At 39.9% G+C, this 14,754-nt stretch overlaps 1 protein-coding gene across 1 annotated transcript in view; it reads left to right on the top strand.

The window, feature by feature from the left end:
* Positions 1–14,754, top strand: part of CHST9 (carbohydrate sulfotransferase 9) — a 156,970-nt gene that overhangs the window by 121,496 nt on the left and 20,720 nt on the right. The window contains exon 4 of the mRNA XM_017859971.1: positions 7,198–7,235. Coding sequence (XP_017715460.1) covers positions 7,198–7,235 — 38 coding nt within the window. The remainder of the gene's footprint in view (positions 1–7,197; positions 7,236–14,754) is intronic.

Here is a 14,754-nt window from a genome sequence, read left to right on the forward strand (position 1 = left end):
AAAAAAAAAAAAAAAAAAAAAAAGACTTTGAGCTACAGATAGATTCTTGCAGATCTATGCATGGCTACAGAAGGTCTATTAGCCTCGTGCCATTTTCCATGTTTTCTGTGTGTTGGCATTTTTCTGAAATGCAGAATCATAGCTGCTCTTAGTTTCTCAAAGGAGCCTGTTACCTGAAAGAGGTTCAGAACCACTGCTTTAAACTGTTTAGGCAGCAAAAGAACTTTCCCTAGAGTTTTAGTCAGTTCGAGGTGATTAATCAAACAACTTACAATGAGAAGAATTAGTGAGTCTTACTGCAGAGTTTGGAGAATTTGAGGCAGTTGTCCTGGAATTATAAATCTTAGAGAAATAGGTCCTTCCCCACCCATGTTGATGATGGTGGGTTGTATTCCTGAAGCTCATGAATGCAACAGAAGTGTCTCAACACCAACTTCATCATAAGATGAGCCAACAATATCTACAACCTCCCTCTGCAGTTTATTCTGCTTTGTTTTGTGAAGACATCATGAGATTAAAATTTAAGAAATCTGGGAGAATTCTCCACTTAATCTGCCAGTCAGACAACCTTGTCAAATGTTTTTATTTTTTCCCTTTCTAATCCTATAACCAAAAGCTGGAGGGACAAGACCAAAATATGAGACAAAAAAGACTAGTTTTATCCTGAAAGTCAGCTTTAAAAAAAATTTGTTTCAATAATTTTTGCAGAACAGGTGGCTCTTGGTAACATGGATAAGTTCTTTAGTCATAATTCTGAGATTTTGGTGTACTCATTAACCAGTGTTCAAGCTACCCCATTGTAGTCTTTAATCCCTCACCCCCCTTCAACTCTTCCCCCTGAGTCCTTAAAGTCCATTACATCATTCTTATACCTTTGTGTCCCCATAGCTTAGCTTCCACTTATAAATGAGAACATGTGATATTTGGTTTTCCATTCCTGAGTTACTTCACTTAGGATAATGGCCTCTAGCTCCATCCAAGTTGTTGCAAATGCCATTGTTTCGTTCCATTTTATGGCTGAGTAGTATTCCACGGTGTATATATACTACATTTTCTTTATCCACTTACTGGTTGATGGGCATTTAGGTTAGTTCTACATTTTTGCAATTGCGAATTGCGCTGCTGTAAACCTGCGTGTTCATGTGTCTTTTTTGCATAATGAAAGTTTGCTTTTCTATGTCTTAAGAGTAGCTACGTTGTTCCTTACAATGCTGGCCGTCCTTTCACCCGTAGACCATGAAAATTTGGACAAGTTTCTGCATGTATTTGAGCCCTGGTCACATAATCTTTAAAAACATAGAAGGAATAGTCTCTACTTTTCAGGGTAGTTCCAAGGACATAATAATGTCTATGAGGCATGTTGCCTAGGCCCAGGACACAGCAGTTCCTCAGCAGCAGTGTGCTTTCCTCCCCGTCCCTTGAGGAACAGCTGAGAAAAAGCATGAGAACTTGTCTGAATTCATTTCCTTTTGCTGCTGTAACAAATTACCAAAAGCTTTGTGGCTTAAAACAATACAAATTTGTGCATCTTACAATTCTAAAGGCCAGAGTTCAGATGGGCCTCATCAGACTAAAATCAGGGTATCAGCAAGGCTGTGTTCCTTTGCGGGGCTCTAGGAGTCAGCCATGTCCTTCCTTTTTCCAGCTTCCAGAGGTTGCCCACAGACCTTGGCTCATAGCCCCCTTCAGCAATGGCATCACGCCGACCCCTGCTGCTACTGCCACCTTGCCTTCTCTCTGCTGTAAACTCTCCTGCCCCTTTATTATAAGGATTCTTATGATTACACTGGATGTGTCCAGATAAACTTCCCATCCCCAGATCCTTAACTGAACCACGTCTGCAAAGTCCCTTTGTCCTGAAATGTCCCGTATCCACAGGCTGATCAGGATGTGGACATGTTGGGGACCATTATTCAATCTGCCATAGTTGTCATGTCAGCTTCTGTAACCTATAGATATCTTCCTCTTTATTACAGGCACAAGCCTCACCTATTAACTTCTTCATTTTTTTTCCTTCTCCCATTGCATCTTATTTATTTATTTATTCATTTTTTTCAGACAGGGTCTCGCTATGTTTCCAAGACTGGTCTTGAACTCAAGGGCTCAAGCACTCCTCCCACCTCAGTCTCTTGAGTAGCTGGGACTACAGGCACATGCAACCACACCCAGCTAATTAAAAAAAATTAGAGATGAGGTCTTGCTGTGTTCTCATTGTATCTTTAATAATGCTATCATCTGCCAGATTCCCCAATAAAAACCTGAGGGTTGCCCTTGCTTCCTGCTCCTGTTTGTCCCACATTCAATCAATCTCCAGAACCTACCTCAGAAATGCCACCTGCTCCTGGCGTCCCTCCCTTCTCATTCTCACTGCCTGGGCTCAAGCCCTCACCCCTCCTATCTGGACACAGCACATGCTCATTGCTGTCTTCACCACCTGCCTCTACTACCCCTTAAACCCATCTCCATACCACCACTCAACTCATCTTTCTCAAGAACTGCTTTGGCCACCTCATCCTCATCTGAAAGACCTTTTCTGGCCTCCTTCTGCCTGCAAAGCCTCCAATATCTATCATCCCAAATCACAGCCTCCCAAGGCTGTCCTCCTTCCCTCTTCCCACATTCCATCTCCGCACCTGCTAAAGTGTATGCGTGTATTACATAAGCCACTCAGAACTTCTCACAATTCACCCACACACACCCTACTCTTGCCTGCCTCTGAGATTTCTTTACTCGTTCTGCCCCAACTAACTGGAGTGCCCCTCTCTTATCCTTTACCTGCAAAATTCATTCTTGTTTCATTCAATCCTCACAAATCTGAGAGTGGGTGGATATTGTTAACCCTTTGCTACAGATAGGCAAACAAGTCAGAGCATTAAAGTAACTAGCCCCAGTTCAAACACCTAGTAATTGTCAGAGCTGCTGTTAGATACAGGCTGTCATTTAGTCCATTTTCTAGAGTTCAGTAGGCTGCTGCATCATTAGGGTGTGAATATTTTACTGTTTGGCTCTTATTTGTCTCTTCAATTTCTGCAGCTTTCCCTTGGTCCCAAAGGAAACAAAACTAAGGTTTTGTAATGGTGCTGCCACCCCGACACCCTAAGGAGTTGGTGTTTCAGTTGCCAACCAGAGTTGAGTGGTCTTTTAAAAATGCAAATCTGTGCATGATATATATATTTTTAAGTTCTGGGATACATGTGCAGAACATGCAGGTTTGTTACATAGCTATACACATGTCATGGTGGTTTGCTGTACCCATCAACCCATCATCTACATTAGATATTTCTCCTAATGCTATCCCTCCCCTATTCCCCCACTCCCTGACAGGCCTCAGTGTGTGATGTTCCCCTCCCTGTGCCCATGTGTTCTCATTGTTCAACTCCCACTTATGAGTGAGAACATGTGGTGTTTGGTTTTCTGTTCCTGTGTTAGTTTGCTGAGAGTGATTGGTTTCCAGCTTCATCTATGTCCCTGCAAAGACATGAACTCATCCTTTTATGACTGCATAGGATTCCATGGTGTATAATGTGCCACATTTCTTTATCCAATCTATCATTGATGGCATTTAGGTTGGTTCCAAGTTTTGCTATTGTGAACAGTGCTGCAATAAACATTACGTGTGCATGTGTCTTTATAGTAATATGATTTATGATCCTTTGGGGATATATCCAGTTAATGGTATGCTGATTAAAATGGTATTTCTGGTTTAGGTCTTTGAGGAGTTGCCCACACTGTCTTCCCACAGATGGTTGAACTAATTTACACTTTCCATCAACAGTGTTAAAAGCGTTTCTATTTCTCCACCAATCCGTCAACCAGGCATCTGTTCTATTGTTTCCTGACTTTTTAATGAGTGCCATTCTAACTGGGTGAGATGGTATCTATTGTGGTTTTGATTTGCATTTCTCTAAATGACCAAGTGATGATGAGCCTTTTTTCAATTATGTTTGTTGGCTGCATAAATGTCTTTCAGAAGTGTTCTGTCATATTCCTTTGCCCACTTTTTTGGATGGAATTTTTTTCTTATAAATTTGTTTAAGTGCTTTGTAGATTTTAGATATTAGCCCTTTGTCAGATGGATATATTGCAAACATTTTCTCCTATTCTGTAGTTCACTCTGGTGATAGTTTTTTTGCTGGTGCAGAAGCATCTTTAGTTTAATTAGGTCCCATTTTTCAATTTTGGCTTTTTGTTGCCATTGCTTTCGGGTGTTTAGTCATGAATTCACAAGCATCCCTATACACCAATAATAGACAAACAGAGAGCCAAATCATGAGTGAACTCCCATTCACAACTGCTACAAAGAAAATAAAACACCTAGGCATACAACTTATAAGGGATGTGAAGACCTCTTCAAGGGAGAACTACCAAACCACTGGGCTCAAGGAATATGAGAGGACATGAACAAAATGGAAAAAACATTCCATGCCATTGATAGAAGATCAATTCATGAAAATGGGCCCCATACTGCCCAAAGTAACTTTATAGATTCATGCTATCCCCATTCAAACTACCATTGACTTTCTTCACAGAATTAGGAAAAAAAAACTACTTTAAATTTCATATGGAACCAAAAAGAGCCCGTATAGCCAAGACCAATCCTAAGAACAAAGCTGCAGACATCGTGCTACCTGACTTCCAACTGCACTACAAGGCTACAGTAACCAAAACAGGATGGTACTGGTACCAAAACAGATATATAGACCAATGGAACATAACAGAGCCCTCAGAAATAACACCACACATCTACAACCATCTGATCTTTGACAAACCTGACAAAACAAGCAATGGGGAAAGGATTCCCTGTTTAATAAATAGTGTTGGGAAAACTGGCTAGCCGTATGCAGAAAACAGAAACTGGACCCCTTCCTTACACCTTATACAAATATTAAATCAAGATGGATTAAAGACTTAAATATAAGATCTAAAACCATAAACCCTAGAAGAAAACCTAGGCAATACCATTCAGGACCTAGGCCGTGCATGCTATTCTGATGTCACTACCCATGCACTGGCCTGAATCCCCTTAATGGCCAATTTCCTACTGCTCTTGAGAGGATCTTACATTTCCCAAAAATGGTCTACCTGAATTCTTTGCAGGGTTTCCTGCCTACCTGTGTAGCTTCCCTCACACTATGCCCTGCTCACCTCTCCATACCTGCCATGCTGGCCTCCTTCCTATCCTTGAATCCACTATGCTCCCTCCTATCACATGGCCCTTGTCATGTTCTTCCTTCTACCTGAATGTTCTTCCCCCTCTTCTTGGTCAAGTTGACTCCTTTACCATCTTTCAGGCTTTGACTCAAACGTCACTTCTTTGGGGAGCCCACATTTAAACACCAGTGATCTGTAATTTAAAAGGCCAAATTTTTCACACAAGCCATGTTGTCTCTTCTTTAAACACTCTGCATATAAACTGACAGATCTAAAACATATCAAGAGTATCTGACTGAGCATTGCCCTTGCAAAAATGAAGAAAATTGATTCTTATTATCTGGCGAGTCTAAGACTGGCCCTAGGCATCAGACATTTCCTAACAATGACACCATCAAATAGCCCACTCTGAACATCATCATTCAATTTCCCCTATACTTCTTACACTTCTACTGTATCTCATATGACATCTAGCTTGGTACTGAATACTTAACAAAATGTTTAAGTATACTTACTATTGGTTGACTATTTGACCAGTAAGTTTCAATTGAGACATCTTTTTTTTTGAAAACAGTTTGGCAGTTTCTCAAACAATTAAACCTACAACTATTATATAACCCAGCAATGTCACTTCTGGACATTTATTTCAGAGAAATGAAGATGTATGTTCACATAATAACCTGTACACAAATGTTTATAGCAGCTTTATTCATCATAGTCAAAACTTAGAAACTACCAAGATATCCTTCAATGAGTAAATGCCGAAACAAACTGGCACATCCATACCATAGAATACATCAAAAATAAAAAGAAACCCACCATGTTGACACACACAGCAACCTGGATGAATCTCCAGAGAAGTACGCCGAGTGAAAAAAGCCAATGCTTAAAGGCTCTATGCTTTATGATTCGTTTGTATAACATTCTTGAAATGACAAAATGACAGAAATGGAAAACAGACTAGTGGTTACCAGGGTTTAAGGAGAGCATGCAGGTGTAGGGGAAGTGATGTAGCTATAGTGGACAAAAAGGGAGATACTTGTGGTAAGGAAATACTCTTTACTTTGACTGTATCAATATTAACACCCTGGTTGTAACATTGTACTATAGCTTTTCAAGATGTTACCATTCGGGGAACTGGGTAAAAAGTACAAGAAATCTCTCTGCATTATTTCTTACAACTACATGTGACTCAACAGTTATTTCAATTAAAATTAAAGTTTGTTTTTTTAAAAGAGACACATTTAATAAAAATGTTTGTGAACACTGAGGTGTTCACAAACACGTAACAACTGTGATGCCACTAAATGTCTTCTTTCTTTTCTTTTCTCATGGTTTCTTATTTATTACTACTAAGGATTTTATTTTCCTTTTTTTAAGACATACATAACATTGATCACTTTCAGGCTGTTTTCATAATGACTGAGAAATATATTAGAATCCTTATTTTTTATGCCCCTTGGTTGCCTGTCATATATTACTCTGAATGTTTTTCATCCTGATCAAGATACAATTTATAGAACTGTTGGTTTGTACTTCAGTCTCTGGCAATACCATAGCAACAAAGTATAATAAGGCCTTTATCACTCCCCATGTAAGAAATGTTTTTTGAAGTAGCACTTCTGCCCTGCCACCTCAAATCTCCTTGTCCGGTTCTCAGGGTTCTCTGAGCTTAGTATTAGTATTATACTTCAATAGGTTGTGTTTGGAAAACTTTGTTTTGACTGGCTGTTGTTCAAATTTCTCTTCAGTACTTTTCATCTCTTCATCATTTCTCTGCGAAAGTTTAATACATTCTGCTGGTATCACCCTTATTGGATTTCCATTCCATTTTCTGTTATCTTTGCCTAACACAGTTTATTTAGGTTTTAACTTTTTTCCCCCAGTTATTGAAGTGGTTGTAAAAGTCCACATTGTGATAGAAATCCTTGCTCAGAGAGTCCATGACCACTTTGGAAGTGTTTACTGTAAACAGAGCAGGATCAGTACCACATTTTATTCATTTTCATGCTTTAATGTAAAAATTCTTTTTGCTTTCTCTTTCAGTGAGTACAGAAAAAATCCAGGAACATATCACCAACCAGGTATTCTCTCACTTCTCATAAACTCTAATATAGAATTTTGTTTCAAATGTTAATAATTAAACGTGTAAATGTAAAAAAGGCGGTGGGTAATGTTAGTTGTTAGTTATGAGCAATATATATGTTACTGGTACTGGGGAAAAAAACATGTTTGGTCATATGTAGATGATCATGCACTTTCTTTGTCTTCTCCCAAGCCAATTCCTTCCCTACCACATCCTACCCAAACGGGAAACAGTAGACTAATGAGACTCTGGCAGTTCTAACTTGCAAGTATCTCTCTGACCTTATTGTGACCTCTGCATTGATACTATCATGGCAGCAAATAGATATTTCCATCTGCTTTTCCCTTAACTAAGGTTACTCTCCGTGATTTTCTCAGGTTTTCATTCAATCAGCTCAAAGTCACTGCCTCCCAAACAGCTAAGAACTGGCCCCCTACACACCACAAGTTGATCTTCCATTCTGGTCTTTTGTTTCTACTCACAGTTGACCAGCATCTTCCTGTTTGCATCACGGTTTTCTTATCCCATCTTCTTACTGATCTATTTTTGTATTTCTAGGTAGATGGTGTCCTTCTATAGAACTGTTTTAGGAGCTTGAGACCTACAGCCACACAAACAAACCAAGGGAGGCCTTCTCCCAAAGCATATCTTGCCCCACCCCACCTACTTTTTCCCCAGGCCAGCTTAGCTACAGTTTCTCCAAACCCTGCCTGTGCCACTAGACTCAGAGAATGCAGACATTGACCTGTGGAAAAATATGCTTGGGTTTCACCCATAGGTACAAATTTCCATATCTTCTTTCTTTTTTCCTTTCAATGGCATAAATTACAACTCACCCTTACCAAAGAGAAAGGTGGTAAATCTACGTTTATACCAATTAAAAGTGCATGTTTCAACCTTCTAAGTGCACTCCAAAAGAAATTCCAATTCTAGTTCCTATTGTCAGTCCATCCCAATAAAGTTCTAGTTTTACCCAATCTATGCCAGATGCCCTGTAATTCATCAAGCTTTCAAAATTGTCAACCCATTTGGCTAATATACTATTTTTCAAATTCAGTAGCCAAAATTTAATCAGGTACCATTTTGTTTCTGAATACTATTGTACATGTTGACTTCTAGTAGCAACTCTCTTAATACTTGAAAATGCCATCATTGTGAAATAGCAAAATCAATTGGCCATTTCAAATAGTTCATTTGCCTTTTGAACATAGTTTCTTTCCTGTTTTTTTTTTTTTTTTTTTTTTTTTTCAGATGGAGTCTCGCTCTGTCACCAGGCTGGAATGCAGTGCCACAATCTTGGCTCACTGCAACCTCCACCTCCCAGGTTCAAGCGATTCTCCTGCCTTAGCCTCCCAAGTGGCTGGGACTACAGGCATGTGCCACCACGCCCAGCTAACTTTTGTATTTTTAGTAGAGACCGGGTTTCACCATGTTGGCCAGGATGGTCTCGATCTCTTGACCTCATGATCCACCTGCCTCAGCCTCCCAAAGTGCTGGGATTACAGGCGTGAGCCACCGCACAGGCCCTTAGTTTCTTTATTATTGCATTTTAAATTATTTGTATGTACTCAAGTGGTTTGGTGAGGCTCAGCAACAGTTAGCCAGTAAAGTTTACTGCTGCTATTTTTATTTATTTAAATCATATAGGAATATTTGACCTGTTTTCCTTATAAATGTAACAACCTACCTGTTTCCCTTATTAACAACCTCAAGCAGCTGGTCAAAAAATATACTAAGGTCACTTCTGATGGGTAGATTTTCATCTCCTGTTTTTGCTTCTTTTACATTTAGCAAAACTAACAAAATATGTAGACACCAAAATAGAATGCCACATATTTACTCATAATCTTAAATATTGATCTGATGCCAGATAAAATTATAATGGTTTTCGGTCTCAATAAGAGAGTGAAATTCTTTAGATTTTAATGGAAGAGGGAAAGGTCTTAATATTTTAATTATGTAGTCATTCTCAGAACAGATCATTATCTCATTCAGTCATTGCTTATATTTCTAATCCTACAATGAAATTTCTATTCATTCTTCTCCCAAGTAGAGAAGTGCTCTCCATTCTCAAGAATGGTACACTGGCAATACAATTCAAAAAGGTATCTTATACCTCTAGTTTATATACACTCTGGCAAAAAGTAAAGAAATAAAGTCACCTTCTTTTCAAATCACTATGCCACCAAAATAGTTTGGCTCTTGAAAAACATTTTTGAAAACCCACTTTAGATAATCAATACAGCATTTTTTATCAGAAAGAAAGGCAAAATGGAGCACTGCTGAGTGTTAATCTTGCCCCTAAATCCTTCCCACTAGGCACTATAGATTGTGTAATTAAATTGAAATTGATAATCAAGTCTTCCCGCACCCCCGCCCCCCACCCCGCCCACATCAGGCAGGCTATGAGTTGTGCACCAACGTGAGAAATCAGGAGTGGAGCGGAAGCTCTAGCCTGCTGGCTAATATCCAGCCTGTGCTTTTAGCCCATGGCTATTTTACCACACCTGAGCTCTGAGAACAAACAACTATTTGAGTCCTCTGGAGGGAAGGCTGGATTCTTTCCTGTGCAATTTACTGGGGAAATTAGTATGCTTTTTAAAAGTAACTTGTTAACGCAGCTTGTTTACCAGAAGAGGACAAAAATGAGCAGTGAACTGCTTGGTAGCCTCTGTTCTAGAATGGGATGAATGCATGACCCAATTTTTTTTTTCCAGCTGTCTCTTTGGCAGTTGCTTGCTGCAATCATTTCCTATCTGAAAAATGTTACTTGTAGAGATGAAATTTTCTATAGGTTTTCTAAATAATTTTTACGATACTGGATGAAAGATAACACTTTAAAATATTACCAAAAATCCTTTCAAAATAAAATTAAAACATGGTCAGCATAAGAATAGGAAAACTGAATGTAAATTCTTAATTGAATTTTTGGAAACTGCCTTATTATATAAAAGACAATTTAAACCTTTTATGTTTATGCCTTTTTATATAGTAGATACTTGAAACCCTCAGTGAATTAATATCTTGTGTTTGTGCAGCTAGATGACAAAGAGGGACACCAAATATGGGGCTCTGTTTCTGGTGCAGAGGATGTCTATGTTGTGGAGAACGTTCACAGACAAGCGCTCTCTATGAGAGATGCTTGCCCTCACTGACCACCCAGTGCAGAAAGAGGCAACACCAGCGCAGGTCTTTACAGCTCTGTATTTGGTCCCTAGGGCTGCCGTAAAGTACCATGAAGACGTGCCTTAAAACAACAGAAATGTGTTGTCTCACATCCAAAAGACGGTGTCATCAGGGCTATGCTCTCTCTGAAACCTGTAGGGAAGGAGGCTTCCTTGCTCTTTTTATCTTCCAGTGCTTGCCAGCAATCCTTCACATTCCTTGGCTTACAGCCACATCACTCCACTCTCTGCCCCTGTGGACACATGGCTGCCCTCCCGTTGTGTCTCTCCCCTTATAAGAATCCCAGCCATCTTGGCTTAGGGCCTTCCCTCAGTGACCTTCTCTTAACTTAATCGCAGTGGCAAAGACCCTATAATCAAATAAGGTTGTATTCTTAGGTACTAGGAGTTAGGACTTCAACATATCTGTTTGGGGGACATAATTTGACCCATAACAAGTTGGAAACCTCAGAGTCATCCTCGACTCCATCTCTCCCTCTGAGCACTAGGCACTTCTGATGGGATCTCCTGTTGACCTCTCCCAACCAGCTCCTCACCTCCACCCATAACCCCTGCTTCATCCATGCCCTTGTCTCATTTCCTCAGTGATTTATTGAGGCTCTCCTGTTAGCCTCACCACCTTTCTGTTCATCTTCCATTCTGCTGCAGTTTGCAGCAGTTTGCAGTTTTAAAATATCATCTTGCTGGGAAAAAAAACTAAGTAGAAAAACCTCCTCATTCCTTGTTAACAGTAATTTTAACCCTAACTGGGCGTTATAGTCACCCCTGAAACTTGTTAGCACAGATCCTGAGACCCCATCTCCAATTCTAACCCCAAGACATTCTGGGTCAGTAGCTCTAGACTTGGGTTAAGACACAGCACAACCCTCAGACCAGACCAAGAAAGGTCACAGGCTTTAGGAGTCTCCAAGCATCACAAAAACAGCCATGCAAAGACAGATTTTTCTTTTTCTCAGCCTCATGTTTTAAAGTTTCATGACCAATTGAGAGCTCACAAAATGTGGAAAGGAACAAAGCACCTGAACTGGATCATCTGGGCAAATGGGACAGACCAATAAAAGAGTGAAATTCCCTTATTGAGAGAGGTGGGGCTGTGTGGGCCCTGTGAAATCAAAGAAAGAAGGGATGCCTTAGTTTCTAGATAGCCACCCAATAATAGCCCCTGAAGTGGGAGGACATACAGGCAGACTGTGTTCCCCAGCTAACTGTACTTCCACCATCCCCTCTGCTTGGGGAGGGGGTGTGGAGTGGGTGAGTATAGTTTCAGCTGGTGCTTAGAACTTCTGGTAATCTGGAACCAGAAAAGGAAAACATGAGGTAGGAGAACATGTTCTCCTCAGTAACCAGAAGACCTGGACTGAGTCATTTCCATCCTTGATGGGGACAGATGGCAGGCACTGCCCACAAGTCCCCAGGCTAAGTCCAGGGTCCTTCCTGTTCCCCCCGCTGACGTTCCAAGCAACCAATCAGAGACCCCTAGTGTAGGACAGCCTTGAGGGACAGCAGGGCTCCTTAAGTCTCCTAGTCCCAGAGCAGTCCCTTGGATGGGAACAAGGACCAGGTCTTGGGTGTAGCTTCCCTTAACACTTCGAAATAGTTCCACATATAGTATGTGGACCTCCATTCATGCTCTTGCTCTAGGCCGCACAAATGTTGGGAATGATCCTGCTCAGACATTTGCAATTTCAAAAGCTCAATATGTGATTCTGATGGAAAGCCGTACAATACATTTCTAACCTTTGAGTATGAAATACAAAGCCTTGGGATCTTGTACTCCTTTGGAGAGGATTCTCCCCACCTTTGTAGACTTATTTCCCATTCTACTCCGTTATTTAAAACTATTGGTTCTTTCTAAAACTATTTCATCAGCATAATAATCCCCTTCTCTGCATGTACAAAATTTACTCATATAAAACCTAACTCAAATATTAACTTTTCCATGAAGCTTTCCTTTATCACATAGCCAAGAATAATCTCACTCTCTTCCATGACCCCATTTTATTTTCTCTGCCCTTTTGCTACAGATATTTTCTACCCTATATTCTAATCATTTATATCACAACAGGATTTTTGAGACTACCTAGCATTGCCGTAAAGAAAAGAGATCATGTTTAGTTCATTTCTGTGTCCACCGTTGGGCCTTGCATATCATAAGAACTCAATCAACTGCTGGTGGAATGTAAATTCTTCAGATCACTGAATTCTTATTCTAGTAGCTAGAGGAGCTGCTAAATTTAAACAGTCTACTCCCCTATACACCGGAATGTTCAAACTTGCTGTGTCATTGATTCTTAGAAGGCAGGAACAAGGTATCATTCCTTCCCCTCCCAGGTAAGGATTCTAAACCAAAAACAGAAGGAACAAGCCAAGACTGCACATGGTTATTATGAATAATGGTCACACAGTCAGGAAATGAAAGAATCGAAGGGCAGGGAGATCCAGATCTTCTTTTTACCTGTATGTCCATATCCATATTGCCTGCAGAACGTTAAATGTTTTGCCGGGTTCAAGACTTGAGCTCCCAATTCTTTCCCCTAATGTAAGCATGGCAGTGCCACTCACTGATGACTTTTCAGTGTAGTGTGAAATTTAGAACTTCTAAATTTAAAGTGGGATTGCATTACCTTGCACTATTCTTGTCAAAATGGCCATGCACTCAAGGAGACAATTTTGACTTAAAGATAGTTTCTCTTTGCAAGTTTGGCACTAATGGAGCTAGTAAAGATCCCACATGTCCCTAATTCCCTTTTAAGATTACCTTCAGAATTGAGAGAGTTGCACTTTTAGAAAAGCTATCCAATTTACGAGTCTTTTTCAAAATCCTGAAAGAAGGACTGAAAGGATCGAAAAGTGATGACACTAATGGTGGTTAACAAAGAAGAATTTATAAAAGGTGTCTTTTTTAAAGGTCAGATGGCTTCTACCTAGAAAATACTTCAGTGTAAATGTCAAAGTGCTGGGCTTTGCCTCTTTAATTGGAAGCCAAGAAACTGAAAATGTGAAGGGTACCTGTGGAAAGGTATTTAGATTGACAAGACAAAGCAAGGCTGAGAATATGGCCCTCAGATGTTTTAAAAGCATGACCACCAAGAAGAAAATAGTGGTTGGAATAAACACTGTGAGAACTATTCACCATCAAATATGCAGATAGCTCTCACTCAAGCACTCAATGATTCTGAATAATTGCCATCAATAATTGTGCTAATCACTCAGTGCTCCATATCTCATGTTTTGTTACAACAACCCTGTGAGGACCAGGATTTTAATCTCCACTTTATACAGGTGGAAATTCAGGCTTGAAATCAGGTTTAGTAATTTTTCAGGTCCTGCCACATTTAGCACAACATTAGTAATAATAATGGTTAGCATTATTATTAAATGCCCGATGAGCTTTTTGTGTGTAGGCATTATGCTAAATTTTACATTAAATTATCTCTCTTAAACCTCACAGCAGTGACCCTGCGAAGTAGGAACAAATCAAAAGATTCATCTTAGTGAGGTGACTTAATTTGTCTAAAATCATGCATGCATAGTGGTCATGCCAGGATTAAATAAGGCAATCCAGCGCTCTCTACAGTGTGAGCAACGGCCACTATTCTGGGAGGCTTTAAATGTCTTTCTTTACTGGCACTCAGCTGGTGAGTGACAGACCTCAAATGTGAATCCAGGTGTATCTCATTCTGAATTCCTTGCTCTCCACCATTATACTACACTCCCACCTCTTCTGGAAGTTGTTCTATTAATTAAGTGATCTCACTTATGACCACCCTAATTAACCCCCCAATTCGGACATTAATCCTGAAGCAGTCTGTTTTGAGACCCTGGCATACAGATTTTTATGATGTGGCATGTCTTTTTTTCCAAGTGTTTTAACAATGAAGATGAGCATACACATACTCCGGGGTCCCTGTTGAGCAGTAAATTAATTTTTTAATTAAATAAGTGAAAAATCAAGTGAATCTGGTCTAAGAGAAAACTATTTGTCACCCGAAAAGAGATTAAAAACTCAGAGGGGAAAAAAGTATACATTGGCATAATCTGTTGCCCACTGCCAGTTTTCCTTGGCAGAGCCCAGGCAGAAATATCATGGAAATAAAATGAGAATTTGAAGAAAAAACCTTTATTTTCACTCACTATAAAAATGTTTTCTTTGTACTTTCTTGGTTGTTTTTTTTTTTTTTTTTTTTTTTTTTTTTTTTGTAGAGCAGGTTTCACATGTTCCAGGATGGTCTCCATCTCCTTGACCTCGTGATTCACCCGTCTCGGCCTTCCAAGTGCTGGATTACCGGCTTGGCCCGCGCCCAGCCTTCTTCTGTACTTTTAGAAAAGTGT

The sequence above is a fragment of the Rhinopithecus bieti genome, unplaced genomic scaffold, assembly GCF_001698545.2.
Source record: "Rhinopithecus bieti isolate Rb0 unplaced genomic scaffold, ASM169854v2 scaffold_51907, whole genome shotgun sequence".
NCBI classification, from domain to species: Eukaryota; Metazoa; Chordata; class Mammalia; order Primates; family Cercopithecidae; genus Rhinopithecus; species Rhinopithecus bieti.